The sequence below is a fragment of the Diabrotica virgifera genome, chromosome 6 (genome assembly GCF_917563875.1).
Source record: "Diabrotica virgifera virgifera chromosome 6, PGI_DIABVI_V3a".
Taxonomy (NCBI): domain Eukaryota; kingdom Metazoa; phylum Arthropoda; class Insecta; order Coleoptera; family Chrysomelidae; genus Diabrotica; species Diabrotica virgifera.
The window spans coordinates 239055350-239071774 of NC_065448.1; the positions used below are offsets into that span (position 1 = coordinate 239055350).

General features: G+C 32.1%; 1 protein-coding gene across 1 annotated transcript in view; it reads right to left on the minus strand.

The window, feature by feature from the left end:
• Positions 1–16425, minus strand: part of LOC126886800 (lysozyme-like) — a 32840-nt gene that overhangs the window by 4882 nt on the left and 11533 nt on the right. Inside the window, exons 2-3 of the mRNA XM_050653865.1 lie at positions 4423–4511; positions 2679–2742 (exon numbers count right to left, since the gene is read on the minus strand). Coding sequence (XP_050509822.1) covers positions 2679–2742; positions 4423–4511 — 153 coding nt within the window. The remainder of the gene's footprint in view (positions 1–2678; positions 2743–4422; positions 4512–16425) is intronic.

Consider the following 16425-nt stretch of genomic DNA (forward strand, 5'->3'; position numbering starts at 1 on the left):
TGTTTAAAAACAATTAAAATTTAATTTAATTTAAACAACTTCTTAATATCTGCAAACAACATTATTCATTTAATCGTGGTAGATATTATTTCTAGAGAAAAGCTGCAAAACGTTGAAAAGCCAAATATCTACAGGAAAGTTTTGTATTTTTCCTTTTAATGAAATTGTTAAAGAGATAAGGAAAAAGCAACAGAATGCTTATTATAAAATAATTAGAAAAAGTTAAACGACAGAATGTAACAAATTACTAAAATGTCCTGATATGTTTAAAAAGAAATAAACTTGAACGCAAAATTTTGATTTTTTCGTTAACGGATTAACGGAGTCCGTTAATTTTTTTATTATTTTAGATTTTTCTGAGGCATGTACATTGTTGAGCAAAAGTTTACTAAAACTTATTTTTTGAGCGTTTACCGGGTAGAATAAAAGAAAAGTTTTTAGATAAAAAAGATCAAGGCAGGTTTTGCTTATATTTGATTCAGAGTTGGACCACCATCTCCATATAGCTATTTCAGCATCCTTATGCCTCATCAGTGAAGCTCAGAAGTCTCAACTCTGAAGGAAATACAAACAATTCTGCCAATTTAAGGCAAACCATCGCAATGCAATGAATCCACCTCTGAGACGCAATTTAGCGACATCTCTCGTATTACGAGGAAAACAACGAAAAGCCCCAGATGCAAAGTTTACTACCTTTTAAACAATTAGAATAATTGAAATAAAAATATAATAAACAATATTTTAAATCTAAGACTTTTCGTTAATAAACTGCTTTCTGGCTGCATCCCGTATCTCCAGATTTTACAATATATAATCACAAGAGACGACGAAAGTAGGAGAAAGCAAATAGAGGACGCTTAGGCCACGCATTTACCTTCCCTTCATCAAGGAAAAGGACCGAAAGACAGTTTCTAAATACTCAAACTGAGTAAAAATGAAAAAGATAAAAAAGATCAAGGCAGGTTTTGCTTATATTTGATTCAGAGTTGGACCACCATCTCCATATAGCTATTTCAGCATCCTTATGCCTCATCGGTGAAGCTCAGAAGTCGCAACTCTGAAGGAAATACAAACAATTCTGCCAATTTAAGGCAAACCATCGCAATGAAATGAACCCACCTCTGAGACGCAATTTAGCGACATCTCTCGTATTACGAGGCAAACAACGAAAAGCCCCAGATGCAAAGTTTACTACCTTTTAAACAATAATAATAATTAAAATAAAAATATAGTAAACAATATTTTAAATCTAAGACTTTTCGTTAAAAAACTGCTTTCTGGCTGCATCCGGTATCTCAGGATTTTACAATATATAATCACAAGAGACGACGAAAGTAGGAGAAAGCAAATAGAGGACGCTTAGGCTACGTATTTATCTTCCCTTCGTCAAGGAAAAGGACCGAAAGACAGTTTCTAAATACTCAAACTGAGTAAAAATGAAAAAGATAAAAAATATTAAGGCAGGTTTTGCTTATATTTGATTTAGAGTTGGACCACCATCTCCATATAGCTATTTCAGCATCCTTATGCCTCATCAGTGAAGCTCATAAATCTCAACTCTGAAGTAAATACAAACAATTCTGCCAATTTAAGGCAAACCATCGCAATGCAAAAAGTTTTTCTTATGTAGACACCCTATAGAAAGGACTATTAGGTATAAGGATGAGCATGCATCAGAAGCGTGATGTAGTCATATATTTTGTGACCATTTTGTTTTTTGAACTTCCCTGATATCTTTAGAAACAAAGAAAATAGACGGTTTTATTCTTTAACATGCGTTTTAACTGAAACGATACTACATTAACAATAAAAGATAATAGACGTTTTTATTCTTTACTTTCGTTTTAACTGAAACTATACTACATTAACAATAAAAGATAATAACAGTTAACAAACTTTAAAAGCAGAAGAAATATAACATAAACTAATACCGACTGTTCTTATTCAAATTCTAATAACATCTTCACATCGCCTAGGCATGTTTTATATTAAGCGGGTTCTTTGATTTTGGGTCTATAGAGTTTCAGATAAAATAACTATAGTTTCTATATCTTGCAGGGAAGCAGGAAGGGACTAATGAAGTCTTATCGTCTACCGACAATATCCCATAAGTAAGCAATACGATTCATTTCGGGACGGTGAGCGGGCCAATTCAATATCTGAATATTTACCTCAGTTAAATATTGAGTAACGACACCTAAGCTGTTCTTGTGATCAAGGAAATTCTACTCCAAAACATCACATCTCCATTAATAAATCTCGTTTCTCTATGTTTCGCTGTGCATACCGCTACCTAGTCTACAAATAACTCTTATAAGTGTCGATAAGAACTATTTACGTTATGTGTCTTTCTACAGAAAGTCAAACTTAGTATAAGAAAAACATTTCTTTTATTCCGCCCAGTATAAGCTCAATAAAGAAGTTCGAGTAAACATTTGCTTAACAGTGTAGATACCAAAGAAAAATCTAAGATAATAAAGAAAAATTAGAGAATTATGTTAATCCATTCAGGGGAAAAGAGATTATGAAATGAGAATAATTTTTGGAGGTGCCAAAGCTTTGCAAAATAAATTCTGCTACTTGGATAATTCAATTTACTTAAACAAATTACCTGTGAAAAATACGATTTTTCACAAATATCACTAAAAGAGCTTCGTTATAAATTTGTTTACACTTACCTTCACATTTCATGTTACATTTTCCACCGGGTGAGCCATATTTGCACCAATCCTTGCTATTTATCTGAAAAACGAAAAATCAAGATTCTGTTTTACTACACCGGTATCTACATATCAGTGTTGCCAATCGCATTTCTCTAGATTATCCGATGATCGCTCGAAAAATATCCGATTTGTCACGAAAAGGTACGCTAGGTCCAAAATTATTTTGTTATTAAAATCAATGTTGCTAATGTTATTCTTTTAGTCCCCTTAACAACCATCAAATAACAAAATCCGTTGTTCGTACGCCAATCAGTTGATTGTAATCAATTATCATTATGATAATTAACATAACTAATTGATTAATTAATTATTAAATATCAATTAACGTAACAATTATTAACATAATTGATTAATTAATCAATTAATCTCATAATTGTTATCAATTATGTTTTCAGCAACCCAATCAGAGTTGACATTGACAGTAATTAAATATTTGATAATGATCAGTTGATTCCATTTCTGATTAGCGTTCGAACAACCGGCCCTTTAATCTGCTGGATTCTCTGTTTCACAGTTTAAAAAATTTCGTTTATAGATGAAAATCTCGTATCCTAGCTGATTACCTAATTCATGTATGTAAATACTATTTACTTACTATTATTATATTATTCGTATTTTGTATTATCGTAAGTGTTAAATTCTAAATAAATAAATAAATCTAAATATGTATTTCATTATTTGGATCGTTATATTTATTATAATTATTTAAGTAAAAAAGAAAGACTTTTAAATATTATTTTATTAAAACGTAATAACTACCTAAAACTAGGTACTAGAAAAATAAATAATAAATAAATCAATACAAAAAAACTACAGCTACATTAATAGCATAGGCGCAAAATTTCTGGTCAATGCTTTGAAAATGCATTATTTTTTTCGAGTTCTGAGAAAGCTAATAAGTAGTATTTAAAAATTTAAACGCAGAATGAAATATTACATTATTACCGAGGGCTGAAAATCCCTAAAGATAATTTTTATTATAATAAGTTTCAGGGGTGAAAGAAAAAGAGAATATTGAGTGTGATTTTTAATTTCAAATACCTCATTTAAAAAAAAACATTTTGTTTATTCTAAGGGACTTTCGGCCCTCGGTAATAATGTAATCTTTCATTCTGCGTTCAAATTTTTCAAAAATAATTATTAGTGTTCTCAGAATTCGAAAAAAAAATGCGTTTAAAGATTATTTCAAACAGACGTTTACTTAAGCACTGCACTACATAAAATGAAAATAAAACTAAATCGTGCGTGAATTAGCTTTCATAAGTTTAAAGACTAAAAACTAAAACCTCATAAATAACATCGGAGGGCAGACGGTTTCTGAAATTTGGATTGGATTAGTATGCCTTAAGTGGAGGCACTTGTGCATTTAAATTCTAAACAAAAGAATTGGCACATGGCCCTTTTATCAAAAGATGAAAAGTATCGGATGTCGGATGTCACTAACATTTATCCAGTATTAAAATTTGGGTGGAACCAAAGAAAATTAATGTGTTGTTGGTGTTGGCAATATATGGATGAGAAAGATTTGGTAGATGGTAGATACACTAAAAAATATACGCAAATATCCGATTTATTTAAAGGTACCAAGAAGATACGACAACTCTCAAAAAGGTACGCAAATCGGATAATTATTCGCCGATTGGCAACGCTGCTACATATTCTCAAAGATATTCATTTTTAACATCCAATAAAAGCTTACTTGAAAAAGTCCTAAAGCTTTTCCTCCATTCGCTTTGTTCACTTGTTTCGAGGTATCTTTGCCGCTTTCGCTTTCAATCATGCAAACCCCTGAAAAGAAACAAAATAAAGTATATCTTGCGGGTTTTGAGAGCAAAGCAAATACAGATGTTACAGAAATGTTAATATTGACATATTGCTACAAAAGTCGCGTGACGCATTTGATGAAAAGGAAGCTGATGTAACATAAGTTATATTTAACATAATCTAACAATGGATCCAATATATAGCACAGTTTATTAGTCATTTTCAGAAATTTATGTTTAAGAAAAACATTAATCTTAAACTTACTATAAAGTCATTTGTTTTTAAATGGTGTGGTTATGTTTACGGTACAGGTGGAAAGTAATATATTGTTAATATATTGTATTTTTAATTATTATACCTGCTATTCAGTTTGTTTACCTCTTGAAATATAACGATACTACTAAAATACGAGCTACTTTGTAATAGGATTAAGATACGGTAAATATTTTTTCTATGGATGCTATAAAATGTGCAACTTTTCTCACTACTTACATACATTCAAAACGAACAATTTCTCACGCAATGAGAAAAGTTGGCCATTGCAGTGAGAAATATTTTTTCTCACGGGTTCTCCTACGGTTTTCCATATAATTATATGATCGCCGATTCCATGGTAACATGCACGATACAAGCACAATTAATGTTGTCAAACAAAATGTATTGAAGCAAAACTTACCAAGAATTACTTTTCAAAACTGTTCAAAAATTACTGTTGGTTAGAATTTTAAATAAATAACGTATATAAATTTTAAGAATATTAAATACCTACATGTATATGTATTTTTTTTTTTATTATTTAGAAAATACAGCCGCATCCACCTTAATGGTGATTAGCGGCGGCTACAGTATACAAAGTTAAATTTTGTAAAATATTCCTATGAATTATAGAAACTCTACAATATTGTCAAATGGTTAACAGTAACTGGTACATTACATATTTCACATACAGGTAGGTCGCTTTTAGACAATAAATATGAGTGAATAAGTCTCGTGTGTCCAATTTTCAATCGAGTTATCACCAACTGTTCTCTTCTGTTTCCAGTTGAGAGTTTCCAGGCTGTAATGCCATTTTTAATTAGTTTTAGTGACGTTTTTTCACTTGCACAAAACACGATTCTGAATGTAAGCTTTTATATCACTCGCGGTATTTCAACACTCATCTTTTTCTATATCGGCACATACGGCAATTTCACTCGCGCACTGGTCAGCTTTTTCGTTGCCTGCAATTCCAATGTGGGATGGTATTTATATAAATATTATGTGGTTTACTGGTTACCCTGAGATGACTCGAACTCGGATTCAGAGGCCTCGTTACCCAAGTGCCATAGGATTTTCTTTCTGAGAGTGTTGATAAAACGTTTGAAGGATCTGTCTTTCAATTGTGTATAAATTTCAGTTAACATATCGTATAGTCGCATTAGGTCGGAAGTAAAATCTTGAATAATTATATCAATAGGATTTTGCGCTCCACTAATATTGCTTATAAGAAGATTCAGTTGGTCAAAGTTGAGGACAAATGCGGGTGAATGATTTTCGATAAAATTTTTGGCTGGTTCAAGGTTATACGATTTTGATGATTCCGTTTCTCTATGCTCCTCGTTGCTTTTAATCTTCTTGGCTTTAGGTTTAGATGAAGGTACAGTAAAGGGTTTTTCTGTATGACTTGTTTCTGGAGAAGTGAGAACCTCATTGATACTACGTTTCGACTGAAGGTTGGCATTAATGGCTATGGAACTGTCCATGTTGCTAACTTCTTGATTTTCTTCTATATTAGGATTATTGAGATTATTTGCTGAGCTTTCTTCGATAGGAATATGTTCGTTAGATAGGAATGTAGCTGTAGGCTGAGGCATAGTTTCGGGTGAGGAAGAAGAGATAGGTTGACTGTTACTTGAACTTGCTATTGATTTAATTTTATCGGAACAATTTGCGGCAATGTGTCCAGACTTTTTGCAGCTGTAACAGACCATAGTTTCTTGAGATAAGAGAATTCGATGTGTTGTATTATCGAAGTCTAAGGTAAATGAGTCGGGTAAGGAGATATTGTGAGGACTAACGTATATTTGTCTTCTGAAGCTCAAAATATGATGGTATTCAGGAAGATTTGAACTGATTTTTAGAAAAGTGACTGGGGAGAGAAGATTAAGTCCTATTTTTTGTAAATAATCAACTAACAAACTATGTGGTATAGTGGGACATACGTGTGATAAAACGATACGTTCGGCTGTAGAAATCAGTCTTCTAGCTTGTACGGTATTATTGTCGATTTTTATTTGTCCGTGCTTTTGCATAAATTCGTCCACCAGTTGTTTGCTTGAAAGGTACATACATATCCTATTGTTCGATAATCGAGACGAAAATATAATATTTTTTGGTTGAATTAGATTGCACAATGGAATTAAGTCATCTGGCAGCTTCGTATTTTCTAAGCCGCTGAAGAAAATCGCTTGAAATTTGGACGGGAAAGGTGTAGAAGTGGGTGAAGAATAGGGTTTATTGGTATTTGTCTGCAGTTGTTGTACATGTTGCGAGTCAGAGAGATTCCGAATGTTAGGTTTCATTTTTAATTTTAACTCGAGATATGTGTTCAAAACTAATACGGACCTGACCAGTAATTACGCAGGAAATTAAACCAGTAACAAAACTGGAATAAGTTGTTCCTTATATCGTAATTTTTATGTTATTAAATAAGAATTAGTTAAAACTAGTTTATTACGTTAGATTAAACAAAAATTATACGATTAATTCACTTACTGGTATCTACTAATATTGTCACTTAACTATTTACAAATAAACTATTACTTTTTCTAAAAAAAATTTGCAATTTTGTTGGGACTAGAAATAAACACGCCATTCGGTAGGTCGTTCAGGGCCGGACTCCGTATATGCATTTTATTTCAATTTATGCATACCTAAAAGCACCTGAAGTATTTAATTTTGAAGTTTGAACTCTTCACAAAACCACATCCATAGAAAAAGTACAGTGTACAACACATGAGAAAATTACATATTTCGCCCTCGAAACCATCATGGTAATTCGCACTTTCGATACTGCTGCCCTAAAGAGATCAGCAGAAGAGCAGTTAAATCAAGCTCTCAAATTGTTAACCAAGAGATGCGTCATGCGTCTTTTTCCACGACTTCTTCTACCCTGTATTCTTCCTTGTATTATTAATTGCAACAAGTTATAATGCTCGCCCCTCATGACATGTCCCAGATATTGCACTTTTCTAAATTTAATTGTATTTAAAACCTCTCTTTCCTTTCCCATTCTTCTCAACACCGCGACATTCGTGAATCTATCCACCCAACTTATTCTTAATATCCTTCTGTAGGTCCGTAACTCGAAAGCTTCTAATCTGTCCGTAACATCTTTATTTAATGTCCAAGCTTCCAACCCATAAAACATTACGGTGAACAAGTAGCAACTCATGAGTCTTATCTTTAAAGAAATTATAATATCCCTGCTACAGAATACTTTTTTTAGTTTGTTGAAAGCTTGTCTTGCCTGTCCCATTCTTGCTTTAATCTCTTCTGTGTATTCATTATTTTCATTAGTTATTGTATCCAGATATTTATATTTTTCCACATTTTTAATTTATTCTCCATGTATTGTTATGCTTTCTTGGAGCTGTTGGGCTTTTGATATTACCATGTCTTTTTTGTCTTTAGCGACAGTGCGTATTCGCTGACTTCTCACTATATCAACCATTTGTTGTAAATCTTCAAGACATTCTGCTAATGAAGTTCTTATGTTCCACAGTAAAATATTCGTTGTCGAGATAACCCAAAACCATTACTTATTCATGGAATAGAGTGTAGATATAACATTTATACATCTCTAAAACAATTAGAGCCAAAACGTATCACGGTTTGTAGGCAATAAAATCTGCATATGCGTGTGGTTTCGCCGAAAAACGTAATCAAAAATAGCAAATTAAATTCGAATCTAATATGATAATGAGTTCGCATGAATAAAGACAATTCCATTACAGGGTTCAGTTTATATATCATACAGCCGCATTGCGATTTTACTCAACCTGTTGTTAAATAGTTTTATTTTCAGGAAAAGCTGTTAGCGTTGTAACTGAAGAGAATTTTATTGTGCTGTAAACTAAAATTACCGTCAATTTACGACAATAAGCGTACAATTTAGCCAGTTCAAGATTACCAAGGCATACTAATTGTGTTACTGTATGATAATAAAAACGTAATTTACGAAAATGTACGTTATGATAGGGGAACAAAGTATGCTAAATTTGCAGTCACTCGAGCGTTCTGGGGAACTATTGGGTTGTGATTATTAGGTCCTAAAACCAAAAAAAGTTAAGTATAATTTTCCATTTTAGTGGTGACTTTCCATTTTTTAATTTAATTTTCAATTTTCAATAATCGTTTTTTCTGATTATAGCGTCATCTATCCATAATTCGAAAAATGTCTCAAATAAAAGTTGCTTATTTTTACGTAGAGAATCCAAATCGGCAATAAAAATTTGTGGGTCCCATTTAAGATTTTAAAGTAACCTCCGTGGGTGTATTTTGCAGTTTTTCGATCTGATGTTCATTTTACGAAATATCGCGGGGTTTGTATTAAAATTTGAAATTTACCCCCCACCCGTCTCCGTGGGGTGTTATGTTTAGTGCCATTCGATAGATTTTGGAAAAATATTAAAGACGTTTTTTTTTAATTTTTAGGTCTGACGTTCATTACGCGAAATATTCGCTTTTTTTGTGAAAATTTTGACTCGCCCATTTCCTTACGCCCCGCTCAAATCGTCAGATTTTTTAAATATACACTCTTTTGCATGTACTTAACTTACCTTATCTTAATCTGACAAATTTCGAGTATTTTTAAGGACACATTTTTTTTCCGGCCTCATTTAACGAACTTCCCTATGTTAAGAGCCAATATGGTAGAGGTACATCTGCAGGGTACCAATTTTCTCCCTGTGCCTTTTGATATTTTTATATCTGGGTTAACAGAGTACTTGAATCGTGTCGACATTCATTTCACTTATTCCCCGTTAGAGGGCGTTCTAACCTTACTCCGGTATAAATAGTTTTATTTTATACCGAGAACTACAGAAGTTTTGATGTAAATTTGTCTTCTTGCATAGCCTCCTTGACAACAGGTAGACTTAGAAATAGCAGGTATCGGGGGATGGCAGGAGACAGATTTAAATCATAACGAAAGCGTTTATTTTCTATTTTTAATAATGTAATTGTCATTACAACCAAACTGGCTAATCCCATATGAACAAAATATTTTACTCCAGAAAACAACAGCTTCAGAACCTTATAGACTAAGAGCCGCTATAGGTGAAATTTCTTAATCATTTTAGGCACGATGGGACCCTATAACTTAAATAGTGGAACCTAAGAGAAAACGTTTGAACACTGTGCCGTTACTTTTCAGTGGCACATGCGTCGACAGTGGCGCATCAAACTTTCCACTTATGGACGGGATAAATAAATTAAAAGTTAACAGAACTTACTAACAGAATTAAATTTTTTTTATTTTTTAAGTTCTATGTGATTAACACATAGGATTCATCGTGATTTTAACCCACCATCCCCTTCCCCCTGCCCCCACCATCAAAAACTTCATTTTTCGTTTTTATTTTTTTTTTTTTGGTGGGATGCAATCAATTTTAAAATTTCAAAAAATTCACACGCATAGTTGAGGCTTTTATAAAACATGCCTATTTTTATAGACCCATAGGTAAAGTGTACATAACCTCAAAAAATTAAAAGAATTTTTTTTTTAAAGCGTATAACTTTTTTTGAGGAATAGCTGCAGGTCTAATTTTTTCTTAATCTTGTGTGTTTTATCAAACACTATATTTTTAATTTTTTTCAGATTTTTCCGTAAGTCTCCCCACCTTCAAAAATCCGAAAAACTGTTTTTTGAGGGGTTTTGGGGGATTTTCCCTATTTTATAGACTTCATAATATATCAAATCAATTTTGTTTTTATAGGTTATATGTAACTTGAAGTAACTGAGTTCTTTAGAATATTTAAAAATCAGAAAAACACGTTCAAACCCCTCAAAACCCCCTTAAAAAACAGTTTTTTGGATTTTTGAAGGTGACTAACGTTACATAAAAATCTGAAAAAAATTAGAAATATAGTGTTTGATAAAATACACAAGACTAAGAAAAAATTAGATCTGCAGCTATCCCCAAAAATAAGTTATATACTTTTTTTCAAAAAAAAAAATTTTTTTATTTTTTTTAGGTTATGTACATTCAACCTACAGGTCTATAAAAAATAGACGTGTTTTATAAAAGCCTTAACTATGCGTGTAAATTTTTTGAAATTTTAAAATTGATTGCATCCCACAAAAAAAATAAAATCGAAAAATAAATTTTTTGATGGTGGGAGCAGGGAGAAGGGGGTGGTGGGTTAAAATTACGATGAATCTTATGTCTTAATCACATGAAACTTAAGAAAATGAAAAAAATTAAACTCTGGTAATGAGGGAGGGTATTTTTTAATTTATGTATCCCGTCCATAAGTGGAAAGTTTGATGCGCCACTGTAGACGCATGTGCCACTGAAAAGTGACGGCACAGTGCTCAAACGTTTTCTTTTAGGTTCTACTATTTAAGTTATAGGGTCCCGTCGTGCCTAAAATGATTAAGAATTTTCACCTATAGCGGCTCTTAGTCTATTATCTTTGAAATATTTAATCATATATTTACATAGAGACTATTCCATGTTAGGTACATTTGTCGCATCTACAATGACCATAAAAATGATGCGATTTCGTATACAGAGAGCGTCCCACTTTTGTCATTAAAATCGTTTTAACTTCCCATCTGCATATCAGCATAAAGAACGTACATTTACAAAAACGTAATGCCCAATAATAACAAATTGATGGACTGTTTATGGATCGTTAGGTTTAAATTTCAACAGTGCAAATTCATTCTCGCTAAATGACGTATGACTTTATGACGATAACCAAATAAAACGTTTATTTAGACTACTGTACTTATTAATTATGTTTACCTATAGAAAACACGCCAAGCATAGATAATACACATACTACATACCTAGTTTCAAAAGTTATGCATCACCCCTCATTTTCACGATTTTTAAACATTTATAAATCCGTATCCTTATCACCTATTTAATATAGGCCGGGATCCCGCATACCAAAAAATAGTTGATTAATAGCAAGCTGAAAATTTGTTAATAGCTTAACGGTGCGAAGTCGGACAAAGTTTCATGTACGGAAACACTGGAACAGAGGAAGTTTTAATTGTGGAACAGTTTAAAAATTTGGAACGTCAGATTACGAAAACGTTCCATGTATTTTGTCGGAAAAAACATGCAATTGATTTGTTACCCTTTCAATAAACTCTCATGCAAAAATTAGACTGCTATTGGAGCAACTTTGTCAAACGGGAATGACAAACCGGTGGCATATGCCAGTAGTACACTTAATAAAGCGGAAATAAATTATCCTACGATAGAAAAAGAATTACTGGCAATAGTATGGAGCTCCGCTAAATGGAGACATTACCTTCTACAGAAAGAATTTATTATTTTGACAGACCACCGACCATTGGTGTAGCTATTTGGTATGACAAACCCTTCCAGCAGATTAACCAAATTTAGATTGAAGTTAGAAGAATACGACTTTACAATTAGAGCTGAAAATGTAACAGCGGACGCCTTATCACGAATAGAAGTTACATCAGAAGAACTAAAGCAACTAAATAAGGACACAGAGAAAAGTATATTTAGTGATGACGAGAGCACAAACGAAAAATCAGGAGGAAATCGCCAATTCGAAGAACGAATGGACTGATCAACCAGGCGTAGTCGAATTGTTGAAATTACCGAAAAGTGCGGTAGAGGTAAAACTGATAGACAAGGACGATTGCAAAGCAGTAAAGCTAGATTCTGCTAAAGTAAATACAAATAGTAGTATATTGTATAACGAAGAAGACGATATTATTTATCTGATTCGATATTTTCGATCAACGTCTGCACTACGAGCGTCGTTGAGAAACTCGACATATCAAGAACCTCGATCAACGTCTGCGCTACGAGCATCGTTGAGAGCCTTGATTCACATGTGCGCACAAAAGAATATAAAGGAACTAGTACTAGTAAAGAATAATAAGAATCAGCCAATTATTGAAGAGATAAGAAAGGATCCTAAAATATTTAAAGAAAAAGATATCAAAATATGTATAGTACAGGACAAACAGAAAATAACAGATGAAAAATTAAGAAGAATTATAATTAATGATTTCCACATATTACCAACAGGAGGGCATGCTGGAATAAATAGAATGTACAAAAATATAAGGAAATATTATTTTTGGAATAGTTTACGAAAAGATATCGAGGAATTTGTGAAGAGATGCGACAATTGTAAAAGGCATAAGCATTCTATCATAACCAAACAACCTCTAACTATCACCTCGACTGCCACCTGCGCATTCGACACAATGTTTATAGATCTAGTAGGACCATTTGAGATGGATGACAGTGGGAATAGATATATATTGACACTGTAATGTGAGCTAAGTAAATACATAGAAGGATATGTAATAAAGAACAAAGAAGCCGAAACAGTAGCCAAGGCTTTGGTAGAAAATTTTATTCTGAGGTATGGAGTACCCAGAAGAATAGTCACAGGCCAAGGCTCAGAGTTTATGGCAAGAGTATTTAAGGAAACATGCTCATTATTGCAGATAAAGAAACTAAACTGCACAGCATATAACCACCAAACAAATGGAGCTTTAGAAAATACTCATAAGCATTTAAATGCATATCTTAGGATACAACTATCAAAATTCCCTACAAATTGGAGTACATGGGTGCAATATTTCTGTTTTTCATATAACATTTCAGTACACTCAGCAACGGGTTATACACCGTTCGAATTAGTGTTCGGAAAAACCTGTAGACTGCCGACAAATGTTCAAAACGAAATAGAACCTTTGTATAATTTTGACGACTATCCCAGGGAACTGAAATACAGACTACAAGTAGCTGCAAAGGAGGCCAGAGAAACACTGACACAGACAAAACACAGCAGAAAAAAAGTATATGATGCCAAAACGAGTAAAATAACTTATAAACCAGGAGATAAGGTATTAATAAAAAATGAGTCAAACTCAAAATTTAACTCTTTGTTTTCGGGTCCATATACCGTAAATTAAAGATGAAATACCTAACGTAATTATTGAGAAAAAGGGTAAACAACTAGTCATACATAAGAATAACGTTAAGCTGTATAATATTTAAAAAGAATTAAGTACTGAAAAGTGTTATAGTGTAAAAGTGTAATAATAGCCCACCATAAGACTTTTACTAGTACTTAATATTCCGTGTAAATATTTATATATCTCATTTTTTTTCTTTTCTCATTTTCTTTTCATATGTTTGTTTAATTTTAGTATAAAGGAGAGACGTCAGTCAACATAAATAATATAAAATAGAGATGAAAGGAAATTGTTGCTGAAATTCCCTTTCATCTTTTCCCCGCCCAGAGAGATGTGATGGTACACGACAACCCTCACGGAATTTTCCTAATTTATTTGTTATAAAAATAAGGTCAGAATATTATAGTTGCAATTTGTATAATTTATTACGATAGTAGCAAAGTTCAAAGTATTGAACTCATTTGAAAGACTGCAAAGAAAGCACACGTCATTCTTGATATACGTATAGAACCTCACCATATATGGTAATACATATGGGCACTGTTTTTAATATAATAGATATAAGTAGGAAGGTCGAGTACCTGAGACATCGTTGTTGTCGTTGAACTCTGTTGGCGCGTAGTCAGGGGATATAGTTACCGAGATATGGGTCACCTTGACCTATCATAACGATAATGTCGGTCGACGTAAATGTAATTGTACATTTAACCTTATAAGAATAAAGTTTCTGAAAAAAGTTTAAGTTTGTTTGTTCGGGGTAGTGTCTTCGTCCAGCAACCCCCAACTTCACAAAAGGTAACAAATCAATTGGAAGGTCTGTCCGACAAAATACATGGGACATTTTCGTAGTCTGACATTCCAAATTTTTAACCTGTTCCACTATTAAAACTTCCCCTTTTCCAGTGTTTCCATACATCAAAGTTTGTCCGACGAGACACCGTTAAAGAGCTATCCTAGTGTAAAAGTACGAAATTCATATAAGTTTTTGGGAATTTTTATAATAAAAAGTACTGTACCAATTGTTTTGAAAATTTGCATTAGCATTTATTACAAAAAATAGTACATAAAAAATAATTTTCATAAAAAAATATTAAAAATTAAACGATTTATGCGCCATCTACTGACACAGAGAAAATAAAAACATAGCTCCACTGCTGCAGTGATTGGGATTAACAAAAATCCTGAAACATAAAATTTCAAAGTTATTAATGAAATATAAGTTATTTTCTATACCATCAACTAGGAATTTTTTGATCGGATAAAAAATGTCAATTTGGCGGCTTTTGACACTGAAAATGTTTAAGCTAACTTTAAAAAATTGTTTTTCAACACTTCATTTTACCAAATTTTAATATTTTTCAAAAATCCAAGTTGATGGTATAGGAAATATCTTATGTTTCAATAACCACTTTAAAATTTTATGTTTCAGAATCTCAATTAGTCCCAATCCAAAAAATGGTGTACCAGTAAAGTCTACAAATTGAGTAGAAGCAAAGTTGTAAGCTCATGAAAAATACGTTCTTATTCATCTAATTCCAAATCGAATAATTCAACGTTAATTACCGAAGAAAGAAGCGTTTTTCGGAAAAACTTCATTAACATTTTTAAAGTATCGAAAAAAGCTTATTATTTGTTTTTTACAAAAGTTTACAGCATTAAAAATAAACGAGTTACAATGAAAAAAAAAGTTGGCCCCTTTTTTTGGTAAAAAAAATCGTGAAAACCTCCCTCTATTTAGCACTCTAAATGGAATTAATCGTTTGGCTTTACCATCTATTTTAACTGTATGTGTATTGTTTATATGATCTGTACGTTTGATTGGTTTGCAGTGCTTATTTTTGAAAACATTTGGTTTTATAGTAAAAAAAAATTTCTGAAAATTTTTGAAAAATTTCATTTTTTCAAAATAACTTAAAAAGTATTAGTGATAAGAAAAATCTTAAAGAGTAAAAAATGTAAGTTTTGCTATTATAAATATGCTAGTTTCATTTTGTTTCTCCGTAAGACAAAAAATGGTTAAGATATGGCTGTTCAAAATTTGCATACACTCGTGATTAGTGACCCATTCAAGCTTTCTCAATTATAACCCTTTCAAAAATAAACACTTTCAACCGGTGAGGCTGACAGATCATATAAAAAATAGATAGGTAAGTAAATTGTTTGTAAAGCGGTTGCTATTAATTTCATTTGGGGAGCTAAACACGGCGAGATTTTCATGATTTTTTACAAAAAAAAAAAGAGGGCCAACTTTATTTTGAGCGTAACTCGCTTATTTTTAATGCTAAAACTTTTGTTAACAATTAAAACAAAGCTTTTTGTAAACACTTTAAAAAAGTTTAAATGGGTTTTTCCCGAAAAGTGCTTAATTTTTCGGTGATTTCACCTTGAAGTATTCGATTTGGAATTAGACGAATAAGAACGTATTTTTCATGAGCTAGAACTTTATTTTTATTTGATTGATAGATTCTACTGATACACCATTTTTTTGGGTTTTTTATAAGCTACACTTTTGCTAAAGATATTGTTTTTCGATAAAATATTTACTTTTTGAGTTATTTGCGAAAAACCGTATGAAAACGTAGTTTTTTTGTCGAAAAATCAACATTTTCAATGGCAAATAACTCGAAAAGTATTGACTTAAGTAAAAAACTCTATAGAACAAAAGTTGCTTAAAATCAGTCAATTTATCCATTTCCGGTCTTATCTTGAACGTATATTTTTTCACCCCCGAAAAGGGGTAACTGTCACCCC